This window comes from Ovis aries, chromosome 13 (genome assembly GCF_016772045.2).
Source record: "Ovis aries strain OAR_USU_Benz2616 breed Rambouillet chromosome 13, ARS-UI_Ramb_v3.0, whole genome shotgun sequence".
Lineage (NCBI taxonomy): Eukaryota > Metazoa > Chordata > Mammalia > Artiodactyla > Bovidae > Ovis > Ovis aries.
In genome coordinates, this window is record NC_056066.1 from 27,470,280 (window position 1) to 27,493,644 (window position 23,365).

At 44.3% G+C, this 23,365-nt stretch overlaps 1 protein-coding gene and 1 pseudogene across 9 annotated transcripts in view; both read right to left on the reverse strand.

Annotated features, from left to right (window-relative positions):
* Nucleotides 1–1,994: 1,994 nt before the first annotated feature.
* On the reverse strand, nucleotides 1,995–6,214 carry LOC101115390 (mitotic checkpoint serine/threonine-protein kinase BUB1-like; annotated as a pseudogene).
* A 2,586-nt stretch (nucleotides 6,215–8,800) lies between these two features.
* Nucleotides 8,801–23,365, reverse strand: part of BEND7 (BEN domain containing 7) — an 85,864-nt gene continuing 71,299 nt past the window's right edge. For 3 of the 9 annotated variants that reach the window (XM_060397370.1, XM_060397372.1, XM_060397369.1), the window contains one exon: nucleotides 8,801–14,508. In XM_060397370.1, the coding sequence (XP_060253353.1) occupies nucleotides 14,357–14,508 (152 nt within the window). In that variant the 3' untranslated portion in view covers nucleotides 8,801–14,356. The remainder of the gene's footprint in view (nucleotides 14,509–23,365) is intronic. The other 6 variants (XM_042230559.2, XM_042230556.2, XM_042230551.2 and 3 more) reach the window with 6 other exon arrangements.

Below are 23,365 nucleotides of genomic sequence, written 5' to 3' on the forward strand. Positions count from 1 at the left end.
CAAGTCAGTGGTTTTTAATGTATTCAGGGTTGTGCACCATCACCACTATCTAATTTTAGAACATATTCATAATTCCAAAGGGAAACTCTGCATCCCTTAGCAGTGACTTCCTATTACTGCTCCCCATCCTGGCGCTAAGCAACTGCTAATTACAATATTCTCAGTCTCTTCAGATTTGCCTAATGTGGACATTTCATATAAATGGAATCATAGTATATGTGACCTTTGTGTCTAGTTCCCTTCACTTAGCATAATGTTTTCAAGATTCATCCATATCAACATGTATCAGTATTTCATTTTCTTTAATTGCTGAATAATATTTTATTGTATGGGTATACCACACTTTATCCATTCATCAGTTGATGGACTGATGTCCAAAAACTTGAGTCCGAATATTCAAGTTTCTGGGCTTTGGCTACTATGAATAATGCTGCTCTGAACATTTGTGTACAAATCTCTGTGTGCTCAGGAGTTTTTCAGTTCTTTGACTTTCCCCTCCACTCTTTTCTTTTAAATTGTTTTGTGGGATCTTCTTGGATCACAGATTGAATCTGTCTCCCGCATTGGCAGGTGGGTTTATTTTTACCACTGAGCCACCAGGGAAGCCCCATTTCCCCTCCATTCTCCTCCCCTCCCCCTTCCCAGAGTCTTAAATATAGACTTGTGCTGGTGAGTCAGCTTTGACCACTTGGGTGAGGATGTTTCCCAGGGGTGATAGCACAATAAGATGGATATAACTGGGTTTCTGGATGACCACATGAAGCAGAGCTGCCTATGACCACCCTGAACCCCGAAACCCACTTCTAGGCTATTATCAGTTGGAGGGGAAAAAATCTGTTTTGCATTTGAGTGCCTTACTGGGTGGCGGGGCTCTTTGTTATAGCAGCTGAACATGTTATGCTAATTATAACAATACTTTTAATATATGCTGTATAGAGACAAATTTTTCCTTAAATCTCCACTCTGTTTCATGGATTTGTCTATTTTTATACCAAAACCACAGCTTCAATTTCAATAATTTTATGTTTAAATGGGAGAAGGATGGGAGGGACCTGTCTCTCTCACAATTTCTAGAGCATTTCCTGACTTGTCTCTTGCATTCAATCTTTCAAATGAATTCACACTCATTTTGTCAGCTTCCACCACCTCCTCTTTTCTACCTCCAAAGTCACTGGGTACTGTCCAATCAAAAGTCATTTTTTGATCTCTGAGAGTTTGCTCATTTTCTAAAGCTATATGTCAAAATGCTAGCCTCAGCATTATCAAAGTGTATTTGGGCTCCTCTCTCTTAATATGCAATGGCAACCCACTCCAGTACTCTTGCCGGGAAGGTCCCATGGATGGAGGAGCCTGGTAGGCTGCAGTCCACTGGATAGCTAGGAGTCAGACACGACTTCACTTTCACTTTTCACTTTCATGCATAGGAGAAGGAAATGGCAACCCACTTCAGTATTCTTGCCTGGAGAATCCCAGGGATGGGAGAGCCGGGTGGGCTGCCGTCTATGGGGTCACACAGAGTCGGACACGACTGAAGCGACTTAGCAGCAGCAGCAGCTCTTAATATGACCATCAGCCAACATCCAGGAGTCAGCTGGACATTTAAAATATACCCAGTCCTCCATGACCATTGAGCCCATCCACCCAGAGAGGGAAAGACCAGCTGTGGTTATGGCTTCCAGGGAGGCAGGGAGGACACATACACTTGAACTGTCCATGACACAAACCACAGAAACAAGCAAAATCGTACTGAGTCCAAGATGCCCACAGCTCTGGGTCTGTGTTACAGGGAGCGTCTGTGAGGTCGCAGTGGAGGAAGGTGGCATTGCTTCACACCAGTGAGATACTTCTCCTAAAGACAGTGCAGTGCTGCAGTGTTGATTACAAGAGAGGAAGGGGACTGTTAACTGAGCCTGATTTCCCCCTATTCAGTGGTTAGGAATACGTCACTGTAGAAGAATTCTTAATTCGGTCATATACAGAGTGAGTGCCATCTATTGAATGTATCCTTCCTCCCTCCATTGCTCGAGGACGGCAGAAAGCAGTTCTCCTACTGGAATGTACAGTTGGTCCACCACTTCATTACCGATTTAGGATGCTCAATTTCCTTTTTTTTTTTTTTTTTTGCTCCCTATTCACATCGAGGGCCCTCGACATTTGGAATCTGGATGGCATCATTTTGGAGAGCATGCACATCTAGAGTTTAGGAATGTTCTCCGTTTAACACACTTGCATAAGCTTAATTGTTTTTCTAAAATTCATTTCTATATTGTACAGATTGTTTACCTTAAAAACAAATTTCTCCTTATTTTTGCTATTGTTCACATCTCCATGGGTAACTTCATAGACTTGGGCAAAAGCCCCATCTCCAAGAAGGTGATCAACGTAGATCAGCAAAGAGCCTAATTGGAATTCAATCTTGGGCTTGACGGCTGGAAGCTTACATGTCCATTCATAAGTATTTGGATAGGAACTCACTGGTTTAGAAAGCCTGGATAAAAGTTTGAGAATCAATTCCTCATCCCAGGAATTCTCAACAGTGAACTTTGGAACGTCTACAATCCCAAGCGAGCCAGCCTGCATCAGTTCAGCCTGGAGCCCAGCGCTGGCTTCTGCTGGATCCTCTGCAATGGCAAAGTCAGGGGGTCCCATTCTGCCTTGCTGGTCAGCATGGCTGCAGCAGGCTGGCCCAGACGGAGCAAGGATGCAGAAGGGACATCTGTGAGGCACACTGAGTCTCGGCTTATGTCTTCAATTGGATTGAACTTTCTCTCTTTCAAGGGTTTCACCTTGTTTCTTTTGAAAGAATCCAAAGCCACATGGGTGTACTGGTTTGCTACCATATTTTCTTTATCTTCCAGTGGGTGCATGGAGTCCACAGGAAGCCTCTGGAAGGGCATAGACGTGAGCTTCATGGCGAACCTAAAGTCTCCTCGGCTCTTGGGGCTGGGCACCAGGCTTTTGTTGCAGTGGACACCCCCCATGGCTGAATCATCCAGAAACTCATCAGTGTGAGGCACTTCAGTTGGTTTTGTAGGAAACCAGCTCATGGAACGTTCTCCAAAGGTCCTGGCTCCTGCAGGTTTATTTTTTGGCTGTGGTAATCCACAATTTTCTTTGTTTCCAACTTCAAATACAGGAAAAGCAGATGACACAGAAGAGATGATTTTACTGACTTCCCAAGCCCCAGAAGATGTTACATTTTTTTGAAACTCAGCTTTGAATGCATCTTCATTTTGACCTAGAGATGGCCATTCCTCTTTGTCATCAGAAATATCAGGAACTGTAGGAGCCTGAAACATATTCATGATGAAACCGAGAGCTTACTTTGTGTGCACGGTGGGTGATGGCTGCACTTTGGATGGTGTTGCCTGAAACAGTGCCAGTGATGTGTTTGGAGTTGTGTGAAAGGAACTTGTGTTAATAACCTCTGTGTCTCACACCCTCCTTTGATTTCTGCTCCACTCTGTGGCCTAAATTCATGAGTACTTTTGTTCACATATCTGGCATCTTTGCTGGCCCCTGAAAACATGGCGTCCATCACTGGCTGGCCTGCCAAAGGAACCGGGCAAGCTACACTCTGGTTGATGGCTGGGAACACCAAACCAGTGGTGACATCATTTGCCATAATAGGAACAGAAGTTGCCTCTTTGGGTTTCTCATCTGCATTCTTCAAGGTCTGCTGAGGGATGGCTGGAAGACTCAGAGCTCTTAGTTCCTACTGGGAGTCTGTGTGTGTCCCCAAACATGTTGGACTGACTTCAGACATCCCCTAGGAAGAGGGCAGGTTCTCATGAGACATCTCTGCTACTTGCTGTAACTTATTATGAAACTCATCCATTTTCTGTTTTAATAGTTGTTCTTCAAAAGTATTTGCTTCTTTCCTTCTCATATAATGTCTCTCTTCATTTACCATTGTTCATGCTTTCTCCGTAGATTGTATTTCTGGGCTCTCAGCTCTTCGAAGGAAAACTCCGATTCTCCGCGAATAAGCTTCTCCTTACAATACATGACAAACTGCATGACGAACATCATCTTTGTCTGCCGTAGATGGGTGTGCAGAATATCCCAGTTTAGAAATCATGATCACCCTTTGTTCCATGTTTGACCCTTTATCACCAGCTGCAGGTGTTGCTCCAGAAAGTTGTGGACTCTGATTCTTAGAAATGCAGGCTGAGTTATTTCCTGGATTTGACTTTGAGTTACCTTTGATTTAAAATCTGAGCATTAAGCAGAGGTGCTGAGGTTCTCACTTGAGTTGGCAAATGGTTTTAGTGAGGCGTGTCTGAAACATCCTGTACTGTTGTTGCAGTAGCTCCCTAGGTTTGACAGAGGAGCTGACCAGGTTCCGATCCCCTGGTTGTACACAAACTCAAAACACTGGTGATGGTCACTGTTGCACTTGGCAAATTTTAAACAATGGTTGATGAACCTTGGGTCACTGTGGTATCACTTCTTATCTAAAAATTCCTTCATTAGATGCTCTGATGAAGTTGTTCACAACAAACTGTGGAAAATTCTTCAAGAGATGGGAATACCAGACCACCTGACCTGCCTCCTGAGAAATCTGTATGCAGGTCAAGAAGCAACAGTTAGAACTGGACATGGAACAACAGACGGGTTCCAAATCAGGAAAGGAGTACATCAGGCTGTATATTGTCATCATGCTTATCTAACTTATATGCAGAGTACATCATGAGAAACGCTGGACTGGATGAAGCACAGCTGGAATCAAGATTGCTGAGGAAAATATCAGTACCTCAGATGTGCAGATAACACCGCACTTGTGGCAGAAAGTGAAGGAGAACTAAAGAGCCTCTTGATGAAAGTGAAAGAAGAGTGAAAAAGTTGGCTTAAAGCTCAACATTCAGAAAACTAAGATCATGGCATCTGGTCCCATCACTTCATACCAAATAGATGGGGAAACAATGGAAACATTGACAGACTTTATTATTTTGGGATTCCAAAATCACTGCAGATGGTGATTGCAGCCATGAAATTAAAAGACGCTTACTCCTTGGAAGGAAAGTTATGACCAACCTAGACAGCATATTAAAAAGCAGAGACATTATTTTGCCAACAAAGGTCCATCTAGTCAAGGCTATGGTTTTTCTGGTAGTCTTGTATGGATGTGAGAGTGGGACTATAAAGAAAGCTGAGCACCGAAGAATTGATGCTTTTGAACTGTGGTGTTGGAGAAGACTCTTGAGAGTCCCTTGGACTGCAAGGAGATCCAGCTAGTCCATCCTGAAGGAGATCAGTCCTGGGTGTTCATTGGAAGGACTGATGTTGACAATACTTTGGCCACCTCATGCAAAGAGCTGACTCATTGGAAAAAACCCTGATGCTGGGAAAGATTGAGGGCAGGAGGAGAAGGAGATGACAGAGGATGAGATGGTTGGATGACATCACTGACACAATGGACATGGGTTTTGGTGAACTCCGGGAGTTGGTGATGGACAGGGAGGCCTGGCATGCTGCAGTTCATGGGGTCGCAAAGAGTCAGACACAACTGAGCGACTGAACTGAACTGACAGCATATTAAAAAGCAGAGACATTACTTTGCTAACAAAGGTCCATCTAGTCAAGGCTATGGTTTTTCCAGTGGTCATGTATGGATGCGAGAATTGGACTATAAAGAAAGATGAGCACTGAAGAATTGATGCTTTCAAACTGTGGTGTTGGAGAAGACTCTTGAGAGTCTCTTGGACTGCAAGGAGATCCAACCAGCCAATCCTAAAGGAAATCAATCCTGAATATTCATCGGAAGGACTGAAGCTGAAGCTCCAATACTTTGGCCACCTGATGCGAAGAATTGACTCATTTGAAAAGACTCTGATGCTAGGAAAGATTGAAGGCGGGAGGAGAATGGTTGGATGAGATGGTTGGACAGCATCACTGACTCAGTGGACATGAGTTTGTGTAAACTCCAGGAATTGGTGATGGACAGGGAGGCCTGGCATGCTGCAGTCCATGGGGTTGGAAAGAGTCGGACACGACTGAGCAAGTGACCTGAAGTATTTTTTATTCTCAGGAAAATTCTCTTCTACCCATTGAATGTAACTTTCCCGTTAACCAAGTGGGTCATCGCCCTTTTAGCTCTGCATATGGGCTTCAACCATTTCAAAAACATTTTCCGGGTTATCCATGGTGAGAGGACCCAGGCCAGTAGCAGTTTCAACTGTTCAGCTTCATTTTTGAAATGTGTTTTAAAGGAATTAGCTTAAGTAGCTTAGTTTCAAAGTTTAAGTTTAAAATATCCTTCAATTTCTCAGCATTAACAGATAAAAATGGCAAAAAAAAAAAAAAAAAAAAAGTAAAACACAGTTAAAAGGCCCATAAGCATTGAGTCTATTTGGAACATCAGTATAAAAGCACAGAATGCTGTGGATTCTCCCACAAGGGCTCCATTTCTTTATTGTTCTTCAGCTTTCCCATTTTGACTCATTTTACATTCTTTTAATTTCACCAGTAATGAAATAGAAATAAATAATACATGCATGCGTATAATATGTATTTTGGGAGGGATGATCAATATCATACCTTTCAGAGGTTACAAAAATGCAAACAGTTGGTTTGTGAAAATTCAAAGCTTTGTTCTGAATCATTAGTTACCAGATTCTACTGGGGAGCACCCATAACTCCAGCAGTTACGGACACTTGTGAAGTGTCAACATAGGGACAGAAAGTCCATGTGATCGAAGGTAATGGGACACAGAAGAGGGTGAGGGAAGTGGGTGTCCTAGTCTGCCTCTGCTGGAGAGGATGGGAAGTGGGGGTTCTGAAAACATGTTTTCCCCAAGGACTGAAATCTATGTGGCCTTAAACATCCTTGTGACATCATGGTGCTTAGATTCCAGAGGGAAAACAGATAATAAACATAAATAAGACAATCTCAGAGCATGGTAAGTGACCCAAAGGGACTGAAAGACTGTGACTTGATGGGGACTGGGGGCTTCTTATGAGCTGACAGACCCCTCTGTTATGGTGTAGTTTAGTTCAGACTTGAATTATGTGGAATGAATGGGGCTTCAAATCTTGATCAACTCTAGCTTGGGACAAAGCTGCTCAGTTTAAGTTCCCTCTTCTTGTTCCGGAACTCAGGAACTCAACAGAGTTAAAGCGCTGATGTTCCCTGGGGCTCACGGCTGAGCTCCCAGCCCCCAGACTGTACCAGGCAGACCCTAAGGGTTCAGCGACCACTCACTGAAGGAAGAAACAGAGTGCCATGTGCACTCTGTCATCTTTTCCCAAACTGCCCCTCCCCCCATGTTTCCAATCTCATGGTTCTCCAGCCAGAGACCTGGGTGTCGTCTTCCACACCTCCTCCTCCAGCCGAGCTAGTGCATCACTGAGTCCTCTTGGTCCTCCTGTGCTTTAGCATGTGGGGCTTGGTCCTCTGGGGGTCTTCTATCCATCCTTAGTTGTTCCCACCATTTCTTAATGGGACTCCCTGCTCCTGAGTACCCCTCCCCTCAACATCCCAGACTTTGGCCAGACCCATCAAGGGTGCCTGTAACTCTGATCAGACCTCTTACTCAGAATCCTTCAGTGGCCCCCACAGCTGCCCCATTTTGTGGGATGGTCCCAGGCTGCCCCAGCTCCAGCCCTCAACCCTTGCTTCCCAACCCTGGCTGTGCTAAACCAACACAGCATCTACTGACAACGAGTGTTCAGTAAATGCTTGGGCAGGACTCGGAGGGCAGGACTGGGAGATGAGTTAGCCGCCATCCACCCATACTTAGTTTTAAGGGCGGGCCTGTAGGAGGGAGACAAGTGAGGCAGGTGTGTGAGCTCTTATTCTAAAAAAATGCAAGCGGTGCCCCTTCTGGTGGTGAAACTCGACCCCCTCCCCTCACTGGATGAGAAAAGCTCTTCAGGGTGTCAACCAGGAGAACTAGAGAGCACAGATCTTCACCAGTAGGTGGGAACAAAGGTGTCCCGGGGCCAAACCACATGACATAGCAATAATCAAAAAAAGAAAAAATACCATTCCCCGGCAAAAGGGCCATGTCGAGCCCTGTGTGGGGCTGGGGGAGGCGGGCAGGGGAGCAGTTACAGCATGAGGGGCAGGTTGGGGCCAGACCCTCAGCTTCCAAGGGATGCGGGTACATGGAGGGTTCCTGAAGGACCAGTTGGCAGGAGTTTCAATTTCCTTTCTTTCCAAGCAGCTCACCCTTGTCACCTTCATTCCTGAAGTCCAGCGTCTTTCTTACCCTCCTCCCAGCGGTGGACTAGCCCCACCACCCCCATACCCCCAAACGAGGGCCCAAGAACTGGACCTGAACCAAAGCCTGGACAGAGCTGACAGACCCTCCCGGGGGGCCTTTGGAAGCAGGAGGGGGCAAGGACCCATGAAGAGCAGCGCCCTTCTGTGTTCAGAGAGGAGAATAAAAGCAATTAGGTTTGAACAGCCACTTTGCATTAGAGGAGATTGACTTGTCCTTCTGATGTGTTGTTTCCATAGAAGCGGGGCTTAACCTTTTAAGTGAAGATTATGAAGGCACCTAATTCATTTAAAATTAGGCTTCAAGCATATCAGTACTTACTGCTCAAGTGTTACTGTGGGGCTTGCCATTGATCTGATCACCAGGCACAGCCTGTGACTTGAGACGCTCCAAGACACTCTTTCTGGTGGCGATCTGGTCCGTGCGTTTATTTTTTAAAATTAACTTCATAAAGAGATGATAAAACTTTCATGTAAGATCACCAGAGTATTAATAAATACCTTTTAATTAATGGCTTGCACTGGCTCCTCTTCATAAACACGGGAAGGCTGGCACACAGGCACGAGACAGGCGCATTCAATTAAAGTAATTTATTGGGACTTGATATCACAACACATGTTATACACCATTTTCACAACTAGCCTTGCGTGGAATTTTTTTTTTAAAGAACATAGTAATCTTAAAAAAATCTAAATATTTACATATTAATAAAACATATATACAGAAGATTGAGACATGATCCATTGGTATGGAATAATTTTTTTTTTTTTGCTAAGAAAGCCTATAAAAAGGATTTCTGAGTAGAGTCTGAACAGTAGTCACAGTTAAGTAAACACAAATACACTTTTAATTTACAAAAATGATTTTGCTGTTGCAGTTTTACAACACATATTTCCAATTTGTGAATCCATTGCACATATCTGTGAGCTGAACAATCCCCACCCCCCTCTCAAGTAGTGAAAAATTCAAGCTCTCGCCCAGTCTTGGCAGGAAGTGCTTTGAAGTTTCATGGTGTATATTTAACAGATTCCACAGCCGTAAGGTAAATGTTTCTACCTTTATTCCCAACCTATTCATCGTATTCATAGTATTGTAACAGAGGTGAAAGGTCACTAATTAATCTTTTCAATTCCCTTAAGACTTCCTTCTGAGAGGCAGAAGACAAATTTTAAAACATGCCTTGCAGAAAAACAAAAGCTTGGGTTCACAGTACTTCATTAGACTCTGTGATGAACAGAGGAGTGGGTTTCAGGGAAGGGGTTATTAACTGGCCTGAAATGGAAAAGGCTGACTAAACTTGTGATGGAAACCATTTCTCTGAACCATCCTGGAGGCTCCAAAAAGGAGACAAAAGACACACATGGATGAGATGTAGCACGCTGCGACCAGCCTTGTCATTTCACAGGGACGCCTCCCATGGCCTTGGGTTAACTAGCTGGTCTTTAGTGGATTCCAGAATCCCCCTGGAGCTCGCCTCCTGGCTCAAGGTCAACTGCCCTGTGTCACATGTATGGCACAAGTACCTTGGATAGGGTAGGAAGGAACTGAGGCTCCTGGTTTCGCTAGCTAGTTGACGAGTTGTTGCCCAGCCCAGGATGGCCCTAGCCCTCACTCCTCAGCCGCCTTACCGCAAAACGAGGGGATGGGACTGAGGGCCTGAGCTATAACTCTGAGCCCTAACACTCTCTGCTTCGATCAAGTAAGTGTTAGGGACATGTGTTAAATGACAGCGTAGCATACCCCCTTTTCCAAGGTTTGGTGTTTGTGCTGTCCAAGTTCCTTTCAAGCCAACTTTTGGCCTTTGGGTCAAGTGTCAAAGATTCAAGGTAATTTGCTTTCTACAGTAAATGAGGTGTAAAAGTAATGCTTCTAAACAAATAGGTTATTTTAAATTCACCATCTCAACTAGAGAAAGGAATCTGGAGATAAATATCTCTGTAAAACAAATACCCACGTGCCAAAATACTTCTTGGAAATGAACCCACATTTTCATTTGTTGGTTTTATGTCAAGTGGAGAGCACATGTGCTAGAACTGAATGAAGTGTGAAGGGTAAGTACATTTGTGGCCAGTTGCTACATGATGCCACAAGCCTGGACTACTCAGTTAGAGCCATATGTTAAAACAGTTGTTCGGTATCATGTGGAAGGCTGCTTACTCTGAGTTTCTCACCTTTCAGTTAGGTATTTTGTCACTGTGTTGACACAACCTACGTGAAAGGTTTTTCTTTCCTGACAATTCATGTATCATTTGCACTTATCAGGGACATGATTATTTTGGGGGGAAATGATGTCACAAATGATTTGGTTTTTGGTAATTGGTTAGAGTCACCCTGTCTCTCAAAACAACTTTTCCATCTTTGAGGCTGATGACAGTTTTAATTAATCTTGGCTTTCACCACTGCTCCTTCAGTCCTGAAAGGGCCACCCTCCTTTATAAAATGCATTGAAGCAATTTATGTTAAAATGTGTGCTTCCAAACTCTCTACCATATTCACATTGAAAAAAAAAAAAAAAGAAAAGAAAACTGCTCCTTTTTGATGGACAACGAACCAACTGAATGATATGTTGGATGTCAAAAGGCTGAAAGTTCAACTCTAAAGATGATTTTTTAAAAATCTTAGACCAAATTGGAGGCTTGATTATTGCATATGACAAAGAAAGAATATGAAAACTATTCAGACATGACGGGTCAGCTCCACGGAACGCCCACACCTTGCAGTGACCTGAAATGCTAGTGGATCTTTGAGGAGATTCAAGTGAAAGAGCTGTGTGTACTAAGGAGCAGGGTCACTAAAGAAAGTCTAGGCAGTGAAAGCTGTCCCTGTGTCTTCCGGTTTTTCTCTCCTGGTGTCAAGTATATGACCTACAACAGAGACAAGAGCGTGAAGGGGGTCCCTTTTCTAGGGAGGCCTTGTGTGCTCTTCTATGACACAGCCAGACGTAGGACCTCTTGGGGAGGCATCTGTGTCTTATCTCTAAATCACTATTTCTTAACCAAGGCTTTAGGTGTGCCAGATGAGCAATTTTAGGCCATTAGAAATCTGCAATAATGATTTTTTTACAGGAAAATCCATGAAAGTGTGTTACTTCTAGAGGATGTTCACATCTATTATCCAGCAATAGAAAATGGCTAAATAAAATATGATTTACCTATAAAGCAGAATACTGTGCAGCTATTAAAAGAATGTGTATGGTGATTTGTAATAAAATGGAAAATTCTTATTAGGTGGTCAACCAAAACAGAACAAAACCTTAGGGAACCAACTGGATGGATTTGACCTCCAGCATATAAATTTTTAAAAAATAGAGAGAAAAGGCTGGGAAAAAAAACACCCAATAATAATGACTGTGTCTGGGTGGCAAAAGTAATTTACTTTTTCTTTGTTACACTTTTCTGTATTTCTAAAAGTTTTCTGTATTTCTAAAAGTATGTAAATGGATGCCAAATGATGACCCCCAAATCTAAGCCTAGGTACACTCTGCACTAACCTATTTCAAATTCAAAAGTCTCCCAACTCAGTGCTGATTCCTGGCCTTGCTCAAAAACGCTTACTGAAAGGGTTGAGGGAAGAGAAATTAAGAAAATGTTTTTCCACTATAAAATCTGTGTTCATTTTGTTAAAACTAGACAAACAGACGGTTGCTTAAGTGTGGTGGATTGAGATTAATGTCATCTGACGCCTGACTATAAACTTGGCCTGGTTGGTTCTGGTTCATAGAAACACTTGGGGAGTTATACCCCTGCCCTAGCCCTCCTCAACACACAGGAATTTGGAAGGGGCAAAAAGACCTTAACCGGATAATAAAGGCATTGTTAAATCTTTCATAAAAGACCAACTGTGGCTGGCTCAGATAGACCAGATGACCAGATGAGGACGATCTGGCCAGTGAGTCTCAGATCTAGGAAGGAAGCTGCATGGGACGGTCTCAGACGGTCTCATTAGGAGACTCATAAGAAGAGAGCATGCGGTGGTGGCGCTGTGTTCAGAGAAGCCCCAGGACATGAGTTTAGGTTAGAGGCTCTGGGGAGACATGCTAGTCTAATCAAGATCATTTAATTCCACAACCGCAAGATTCGGGCACCAATCCGTGACTTCTTTTCCCTTTTCCGAGATGATTAAGTGGTATTATTTCTCATGCTGTCTAGTGATTTGTACCAAATCTCTAGCAGGAGTCTAGTGAAAAGACCTGCCGGGGGTGTCCCACAACTGCCCTCACTGGGACCTCACAGCCTCGGAATCTGAGGACAAACCCGAGAGCTGAACTGCAGCAGACTTCAGGCCGGCTTACGACAGGGCGACACTGAAATGGAATCCTACAGGGATTAGTACATCCATCAATTCTTAGGATCTTTAGGAAACATGCAGAGAAGGTTTAAGAAAGCTACGCAGTGGACCGGCTGGGAGTTGAGAGGCCTGGGCTCCGGCCAGGCCACCAACCAGCTGTGAGACCTTGAGAAAGTCATTTAGTGTTTCTGGGCCTCAGGCTTTTTTACCTGTAAAATAAAAGGACTGGATAAAAACGGGGGACGGGACTAGATGATCTCTAATGTTCCTTTTTTCTCAGAGTCCTTGAAAGTGTTTTCAGTTCCATGAGGTGGTTCTACCATCCCAGATTCAATTTTCTCATCTGAACCATCTTTCCGCCTCCATCTTCAGATGGGAAAATGCAAAGGTATTATTTCAAGGGGAGTGGTTTTCAAATAATATACTTCTTAAAAGCTCACTGTGGCAGATGGTAGCCGGGATGGGCAGTGCAAATGCCCTGGGGACAATGAGGCTGGTTGGGGAGGAACCCTGAAAAGTACTGGGTTGGCCAAAGAGTTCATTGGGGGTTTTCCATAAGACTTTGGAAACAAAAGTTTCCAATGAACTTTTTGGCCAACAGATACAAGTAGAACAGCCAGGGGTTCCTCCAGAGGGCCTCCCGAAAGGGGACAATCTCATCATTAGTAGCAGCGCTTCCTGCCTCTACTGAGAGGGGGAGGTCAGAACAAGGATAATGGGAATTGTCCTGACACTCAGAGAAGCACAGGAACAATAGAGATCATGCATTTCAGTTCTCGTCCTTCATAAATATGGACACATAGCCAAACTAGAAGAGAAACCACTTTTCTGGCATTTCTGTAATGACTATATCCAGTGAGACCTTGATAGAAGCAGGTTGCTGTTGGCTTCCGCAGTTTATTTCATTTATCTATCCATCTAGCTGTTGCTTAGTTACTCAGTGACAGAGAAGGCACCTTCTCACTTGTGCAGCCGTGCCTACTCTGAAGTTCACTAATGTATGTCTGTGCACCTTGAAGTCAGGGTGAGTGCTGCCTGTGTACACGTGGCCTGGCAGAGTTCCTACACATGCCTTTCATAGTTGCTGGCTTTATCATGTCAAAGGGAGAGAGAACACTGAGCTGAGCTTGTTCACTGACAGGGTTTTTGTCAGGGAGGTGCAGGGTAGGGGGTGTCTGGGTTTGGTTGGTAGAGGCTCTTCAGGTATTTCGAGAGCAGTCAATACAGAGTCTTGAGACCAACTGAGGGATAAACTCTGTCACGTGGCTCACTGATCGGACACCTGTCCCTCGGGCTTTCAGGTGAGAACTGAGGCACAGGTAGAGTCCAAGGTTGGAAGGATTACTGGAGAGTTAAATAATAAGTTTGAATGAAGTCTGCAGCTTATCCCTGCCGCAGATGCAACAGTGAGATGCTATATTCAGCTGATCCGGTTACAGTGTTAGCCACCCGGCTAGATGGATCAGCTTATTCACTCATTCAAAGCACAGTATTCAAAGGGTGCCCATTATAGGGAAAGTGGTGATACTGCCCCTCAAAGCCTTTTGGGGGAAGGAGGGAGAGGCCAGAACAGACAGGAGTCCCATCATAAAACAGATGATCCCCAACCTAAACAGAAATATCATTTTATGTTAAAATAGATATCTTTTTAATGTCCCAAGGTTTGGGAAGGCAAAACGTGACACTAAATTCTTAGGACTTGCTGTTCTGAGGTTTTGAAGAAGATGAAACAGAATGTGAGAAAACTGTAGCTTTTCATATTCAATTTGCAAAATCTCCCTGAACGCAGGGCACTGAGCTCCTCTGAGGACTAAGGGCTGGGTCTCTTAATGGAAGTAGTCTGCTCAAGCATCGGCATCTCTGATGTTAAAAATATTTTCAACGCAAATATTCTCATATGCCATATTTTCCAGTGGGTGATGAAAATGGAAATGTGTTTTACCTGTTGGGGTTAGAGAAACACTGTCCAGCCGTTCATCACCGTCAACTGCCTCTGCTGGTTACAAACATAAAATACAAATCTCATTAGTTTCAAGGCATTCATTCATTCTGCCTAATACGGTAATACAATTTAAAAACTCCAGCATACGTAATAGTTTTCACCTTTCTTTTCCCTTCTCAGTTTACACTGGATCACATTAGAGATTTTAGGAGCATTATTTAAATGAAAAAAAATTTTAATGATATAAAATCTTTTTGTGTATTAAATTTTTTTATATCTTATGATCCTTATTGTATCACTCATTGATGATTTCGGTTCATTTTCACTTATTTACATAGGCTTCAGTATATACCCAGAATCTGGGGTGAATTGTTTAAACATGATTGTTGAAAGCATGGAGGTCAGTGAATTCCTATGGCAGAATTTTACTGGTCATCCCCAGAAACATTCCAGTGGGGCAGGCTTATGATAGCTTGGGAATGAAACCTTTTTTGATGGCTGGAAACTCAATCTAAAATTGACATCAAGTCATGGATAAAATCAGAATAATAAGCATTTTTTCAAAAGATTCGTGACTTCTATGCTTTAAAATGCAAAATGCTGCTCATCTCATATATTTCAATCGCCCTGAAGAGTTTTCCAAAGGTAGATCCTTTTGTCACAGAGAACCTTCCACCAAGTACAAAAAAGAGAAGGTGCCTGTTTGTTTCCTGGTAAGTGATAAGCTTGTCAATTTCCCGGACGTGCCGTGGACGGGCCAGAACATTCCACGGCTACTGGGATCACTCTGGCCTGCTCCCTCTGTCTGAAGGCTGTGGCTCTGTTGGAATTTCCTGCACGTGTGCCCAAGAGGGCAGTTGGGTGAGGGCTGATGTGCAACACGCTGTAATGCTGAGTTTGTGGAATGCAAACTAGTGCTTTGTTCTTGTTCTGCTTGCTGTGGTTTTGTTTTTTGGCTGCTTGACATCTTAATTCCCCCACCAGGTATGGAACCCATGCCCTCTGCAGAGGAAGTGCAGAGTCTTAATCACTGACTGCCAGGGAAGTCCCTGATCGTTGTGATTTTAGACACAATCAGGGTTCAGAGATGGATGGAGACATTCAGAGATTTCCCCTCGTTTACCTCTCTACCATCCTGTCTGCAGATTGCCACACGCTGGCCCGTGAAAAACCCATCACCCCTCACCTGCTAAACCCACCAGAAAGAGAAAACACCGAGAGAGTAGTCAAGACCAGTTTTGGTTGGAGAAGATGGCGATGTAGGTGAATGCTTAATAATGAAAAACATATCCAGATGGGACAAATGGTAAGATTAGAATTCTGACAATAGATGTATGGGCAAAATACGCTCACACTAAAATGTTAAGTGTTTCTCTCTGCATGAAAAGTTTATGGCTATTTAAAATTTTGTTCAAGTTTAACAAATTTTAAAATTTTATTTCATATTTAAAAAATAACAAGCATGTTATTTTCATATTTAGAAGACATTATTCTCTTAAAAATTATTTATTTATTTATTTGGCTGTGCTGGGTCTTAGTTTCAGCATGTGGGATTTATTCCCCTCACCAGGGATTGAACTCAGGCCTCTTGTATTGGGAGTTTGGAGTCTTAGCCAATGGACCACTAGGGACATCCTGACATTATTCTCTTCTGATTGGTTTCAGTGAACTTAAATAGGAAGATGATCTTTAATTGTCTGGGATTTAAAATTTTCTTCAGTAATAATAATAGCTCTGATAGGCATCACCATTTACTAAACGCTTACCACCTACTAAGCACTTACTATATGCACCGTGTCATCTAATCCTTAGCAATCCCTACAAGGTAGGTCTAACTTATGCCCATTTTAACAAATGAGGCAATGGAGTCAGACATTAAGAAATTTACCTAAGGTAATAAAACAGCTAGTAAGTGACTCTGCCAAGGACTTGACTCAGGTTAATGCCTTGACTTAATCTCTTTGCTATTAATAGTCCAAACATATATAACATGCATCACTATATGCTACATTTTTAAAACTTCAGGTTTTTTACATTAATTTTTTAAATTGCAGTATAGCTGATTTTACAATGTTGTGCCAATCTCTGCTATACAGCAAAATAACTCAGTTACATACATAAAGACATTCTTTTTTTATATTCTTTTCCATTATGGTTTATCCCAGGATATTGACTATAACTTCCTGTGCTGTACAGTAAAGCCTTATTGTTTATCTGTCCTATGTATAAAAGTTTACATCTACTAATCCCACACCTTCCCTCCCTCACTCCACTTCCCCTTGTCAACTACAGGTCTGCTCTCTAGGTTTATGAGTCTATAAAACTTCAAGTTTTAGTTCATTTTACACTTTAGTAACTTTCTCTACTTCCTATGAAAAACTGCATTTCACTCAGTGATGACAAAACTCAGTTCCAGGGATGAAGTTGATCACTTTGTAATTCAGCTATCCTCATTTTTTAAAAACAGGCCTGTGCAAATGTGTGCTCTGTAAGAACCAAACATACACAACCCCCACATCTGTAAAGGATTATGTATAAATTAGCAGCTGACCGCTGCACGAACAGGGCCAAGTGTCTCGGATGAAGAACACGACTGTTACTTAAATTTAATTATAACATCTGCCTGTAACAACAAGCTCACAGTCTTTCTTCTCTGGTGACAGGCAAGTTGTGAGATTTGAGGAAGATTGAACAAGTCCAATAAAAATGTAATAGCAGCGACAGCTTTACTCTTAGATCCAACAACAACAAAAAAATTGTGATTTCCGTGCCAAGGAAATAATCTAATGAAAATTATAAAAAAAAATCTACACCAGGAAAGGAATCATTCCAGTTATCGAAGAAAAATTATTACATGTGATGAGAGCCCTGAATGAGTTTCTATTTGGATTTGCAGAACAACCTTTCAAGTCTGTGGGGGGCACTCTTTTTTTTCTGGAGGCTGTGAGGGCTGGCTTTAGCAGTGAGTTGATTGTTTGCCCAGGTGGAGTTGTGTACCTAATTCCAGGAACTGGGCCAAATACGATAAATCAGGTCGAAGCTGTGGAATACCTTTGAGGCACTGTATTGTCACTTAGACCAAGAAGGAGACACAAAAAGAGCAAGCAATAGAATTGAAGCCCGGCCCCTTAGTTCCCATCACATGACGACAGCAACACACGTGGCTCCTGCTCGTTTGCTGGGGTCCCACTTCTGTGCTGCTTGGAGAGAATGAAGTGGGGCAAGATTTGACAAAACTGGGAGACAGAGCCGACTTGGCAGTCACTGCAGACGCGCTGCCATTTTTGCTCTCCCGTGGTCTCTGTGTGGTCTCTATGTCACCTTCCACTTCTCAGACACTGATAGAACCTGCTAGAAGGGCAGGTGAGAACTGCCAAGGTGCCAATCACAGCTCTCTGAGCAGAGAATCGAAAGCCAGGGCCAGAAGTGAAAAAGTCCTAAATCAGATAAGACAACGACCCCAGAGCAGGGTAGGCAGTCATCTGGGCAGGTGAGATGGGGGAGGGGGCGGAGACTGCACCCCATTCTGTACCAACAGGCATGGGAATTACTAACCCAAACCCTGAGATGGTTAAGAAGTGTGTTCCCTGGCCAATCTATCTGGGGGATGTGGAGGAAGGTCCCCACTGTGTGTGTTACAGGGAAGGGAATGGAGGCCAGAGCTTAGAGTAATTGGTCTCAGCATCCAACAACAGAAAAAAACAACAAAAAAGAGGCGTGTTTATGTATAAAATATACACAGGAGTGGGGAACAACATCAAAACGGAGCCTATTGCTCTAGTCCAGCGTCTCTGAGAACAGTGCTCTCCAGTGTACTCAGCGCAGGCCCGGCGCGCTACACCCGATGCACGTCTTCTGCCTTCGAAGGTGACTCTTCAGACCAGAACTTACCGGTCCTTTCGGGATCAGTGAGTCACTCGCCATCAGTCAGGTGCAGGCTCTGGGACACCGAGCCCGCTTCCTCCGGGTGGTCTCTGTAGCTCCTCAGGTAGCAGCGTCAGGATGAGAATTTATCCCATCCTTCCCCCACAAGCTTCCAAGGAGCTCCGAGCACTCCCTACACCCTCCGTGTGCTCCCATCAACCCCTTGTAACACAGGGAAGCGGTTTTGGTGGAAGGAGCCTGTACAGATTTGCTGGAAGCTGATGGCATGACTGGGACCAGGGTGCAGGGACCAGGGTGCAGGGACCACAGGGCAGCAGGTGGCCGGGTGGGGCGGCTGTGGCTCATGGGAGTAACCTTGTATTACATTTCAGTCTCTTCACAGTGATAAATCTCAGTTCTGTCTGATAATAGACTTAGTGTCTTTTGTTCTGGGGGTTCGAGAATTTGCTCTGAAAAGCAACAGGTAGATACAAGTGCTCACATACTCAAAACAGTCAGGATGGGTTAATGCAGAATTCAGGCAACATAAGACTTAATACTAACAGGGACAGTGTTCAGGCTTATTCTTGAAATTTGATTAGGGATCATCTGAGACATGCACCCAACATGACACCAGGGCTCACTGAACAAGGGGCGACTCACGCTGCTGTCGTTCCTAACACCTGCTAGTCAGCTGCAAAGAGCTCTTTCCTTGGAGCCTGAGATCTAAGGGGTCAAGAGTCACAAGGAGGCCTTTGTAAGGCGTCTCCAGGTGGAGACAGGGGACCTTCAGTCTGAGAAGAGATGAGACCCGTGGCAGAAGGTTGACCTTCCCAGGTGTTACTCAGTTAATCCACTCGGCGTGAGGTCCAGGCATCCTGACCCACGACTCTGAACCTTTGGGGGAGGCTGGGAGAAGCGGCAATTGGGAGGGAAGAAAGAGGACTGAGGAGATGGGGGCACAGAAGTGAGAGGAAAGACCCGAGGAGGAAGGCCAGGCACCTGGAGAGTGGCTACAGGGGTGCCCAGGACACAGCCACCCCCAGGCTCTGGGGGTGTGGGGAAGCATTGGAACCTCAAGGAACCGACAGGTTATTCTCTGGGATTTCACGTGACTGCAATGAGCTAAGTCCTGTTTGCTGTGGACTGCTGTCCCTTTGTTTCTATTCATTGGTTCATTGGTTCATTCAACAAATATTCCCACGTGTCCACGCTATGGCACACACTGCTCTAAACATTTAGGGACACACAGCCTCTGCTTCCAAGGATCTCATGGAGGAGACACGTGTGTCCCTGTCATGATTCCGGTGGCGGAAGATCGAAGTGTCTGGGCTGCCTGTGAGGCCTCCGGGAGGAAGTAGCCTTTCAGATGCTGCATGTTTCCCAGGCAGAGAGAAAGTGGGTGTGGGGGTGGCAGCCGATTTCAGACCAGGGAGGGGGCTGATGTGGCTTAAGGGGCAGAAGCTGATGGCAGGAGATGAGGCTGGTGCTAGATGGTGAAGAACCATGCATGCCGTGCTGAGAGGGGTGTTGAGCAGGGATTTTATTTGGGAGCCAATAGGAAGTCAGATGTATTTAATCTGGGGAGGGGCATGAACAGACCCCATTAGCAGAGGCACAGGGAATGAAGACTCAGGTCTCAGGATATGGCCAAGCCTAGAGCCGAATGCTGGGGACGATGGGTCAGTGCACGTCACCAGGGAGGATGCAGAACAGAGGAGACAGGCAGAAGTGAAAGAGCCAGGGAAGGAGACCCCAGACACTGAGGGGGAATCTAGAAGAGAACCAGAATGAAATCACAGAACCTGGGGGAAGAGCGTGTCAAGAAGGAGACTAGACAGGGTAAAAATCACTATGGAGGTCAAGTTCAACTGTTAATATAAACAAGTGAAATCTGATGATCCGATGCGAACGTGGCAAACGTAGAGGAGTGAAGTCAGAGGGCAAAATGCAGTGGATTCTAAGCATGGGGAGCTTAGCCAGTGACCTGTGATGACCCAGCAGGGTCGGATGGGAGGGAGGGGACTATGTATATATATACATATAACCGATCGACGATGTTGTCTGCAGAAATTAACACAACATTGTAAAGTGATTATCCTCCAGTAAGAAATAAAGTGAACTGGGATGGGGACGTGAACTCTGGGAACACAGACCCTTTGGGAAGAAATCTGACCAATGATGCCAGGAGAAAGACACGGAAGTGCTTTTAAGATGTGCAAGGAAAAAAGAGTCACTTTGTTTTGTTTTGAGTTGGCAAAGGGAAGGAGAATAAGGTCATGGGCATTTTTTGAGCATTATATATCTGCTCTCCATCAGTGGCAATACTTTATCTAATTTTAACTCTGAAAACACCTCGTGGAAGGCATCAGCCTCATTATATAAATGAAGAACCCAAGGCTCAGAGGTTGAGACATTGGTCTAGGTTGCCAGGAGATTGTAAATGGCAGACCAGAGCTAGCAGGGCAGTGTGTCCTCTGCACTGCACTGTGCTGTTTATTGCTGATGATTTGGGGATGCAGGAGGCAGTGAAAACCGGAGACAAAGATGAGGTTGAGGGCATGACTTACTGTACAAGCCTGAAAACCTTTGAGAGCAAAAGGAGCATCACTGATAATCACGCCTGGACCGTAAGAGCAAAGCGGCTGCCCTGGCATAGCAGGCCGGTGGGTCTCCTGACTCAGGATGCAACTGTGGCTGCCCCAGGGACCCCCCCACTGCCAAGCACGGCTGTGCCCAAAGACAGACCTCTTCTGAGAGGTACGCTAACTTCATTGATAGACATTCCTGTACAGCACACATCAGGAGCCTCAGGACAGCGCTGAGACTGGCTGTGCTTCTCGACCCCTTAGTGATGGAGACTCAAGGATAAGAAGGACCTAGTGACTGGTCTGAGGGCCAGAGCTGGTGAAGAGCAGACATAAGTCCTGGGAACTGGATCTACTGACTTCTCTGTGACTTGTTACCTAAAGCGATAATCCATTTGTTTACCAGTTAAATTAGTAATCCACTGCTCTTTATAAAGAGAGAATCAGTTAAGTGTAAAAAGAAGCCAGAAGGGTAAAGAAGGAGGAAGGGAAAATTTTTAATAGAAAACTCATCCAGGAGTTGAGTCCTGCTGCTGCTGGTGCTGCTGCTAAGTCGCTTCAGTCGTGTCCGACTCTGTGTGACCCCATAGACGGCAGCCCATCAGGCTCCCCTGCTCCTGGGATTCTCCAAGCAAGAACACTGGAGTGGGTTGCCATTTCCTTCTCCAATGCATGAAAGTGAAAAGTGAAAGTGAAGTCGCTCAGTCGTGTCCAACTCTTAGCAACCCCATGGACTGCAGCCCACCAGGCTCCTCCATCCATGGGATTTTCCAGGCAAGAGTACTGGAGTGGGGTGCCATTGCCTTACTTTTATAGACCTGTAGGGGTTTATTTATTTATTTATTATTTATTTTTGGCTGTGCTTATGGGCTTTCTCTAGTGTGGACAGCAGGGGCTATTCGGTGTTTTGGTGCGAGGGCTTCTCACTGTGGTGGTTCTCTAGGTGTAAGAACTTCAGTAGTTGCGGTGCACAGGCTTAGTTGCTCCGTGGCATGTGGAATCATCCTGGACCAGGGACTGAACTTGTGTCCCCTCCACTGGCAGGTGGATTCTTACTCACAGTTGTGGTGCACAGGCTTAGTTGCTCTGTGGCATGTGGAATCTTCCTGGACCAGGGACCGAACTCGCGTCCCCTCCACTGGCAGGTGGATTCTTATTCACTGTGCCACCAGGGAAGTCCGACTATAAGGTTTTTCACACCAAAAAACCACGCGGTCCCTCAGTGCTCTGTGTCCTGTCAAGGGCACTCTGAGCCTGGGCCCAGAGCTTTCCTTCCAGGGGCTGGTAACTGGGCTCCTCAGCAGGCTTGGTCACTGTTAGTTCTACTCATGGTGAGAATTCCAAGAGGCTGTGTTACAGATAGTCTCCTGAGTTTGTACTGCTGTTCTCATGGAACCTCCAGATCTCTGTTAAATCCCAAAGTATGACATTCTAGCATCTAAAATCTGTCTCCCCAGATGATGGGAAAATATATAGTACATATATGCAATGGAATATCACTCAGCCATAAAAAATGAAATAATGCCATTTGCAGCAACATGGATGCAACTAGAGATGATCATACCAAATGAAGTAAGTCAGAGGGAGAGATGCCACGTGATGTCACTCATATGTGGAATCTGAAATATGGCACAAACGAGCCCGCCCACGAGACAGGAACAGACTTAGAGAACAAGCTTCTGGTTGCCAGAGAGAAAGGGGGAGGGGGAGGGATGGACTGGGAGTTTGGGGTTGGTAGATGCAAATTATTATATTTAGAATGGATACACAACAAGGTCCTTCTGTACAGCACGGGGAACTATATTCAATATCCTGGGGTAAACAATAATGGAAAAGAGCATAAGAAAAGAATGTATGAGTTAGATGAGTCACTCTGTACAGCAGAGACTGGCACAACATTGCAAATCAGCTATATTTCAATAAAAATAAATAAAATCTGTCTGCCAAACTCTCACATCACAGCCACAGAAGCACAGAAGGCTCTTAGAAGGCCAGGGGTCCTGAGGTTTGATTAGAATTTTTTTTTTTAATAATAACTACACAATGGCAGAAAAATGACTCCAAAGGGATTCTTCACTGGTAAACTGTCCCATTGCTAATTTGAGGAGACTGCAAATGCAGATACCCAAATCTAAATGGGCAAATGCAACCGCTGTTCACTTTTCCTGGAAGAATTATCCCAGAATAGCCAAGCCCAGGTTGAAAAAAAAAAAAGGTAAGTTAATATTTTACTTAAAAAGTCCTTTCTACTTCACATGGTATTTCTGGTAGGATGATTATTGTTATTTCATCTTTTTAACCTTAAACAACTAGTACTTTTTATATAGGCATGCAGACCCAAATAAAAAACCAATAGGTAACATAACAGATCATAAAAGGGAGACCTTGTTTCAAACTTAAAACTACCAATGAGATTAGCAATCTTTTTCATTTGTGCTAAAATAAATGGCCTGATGTAA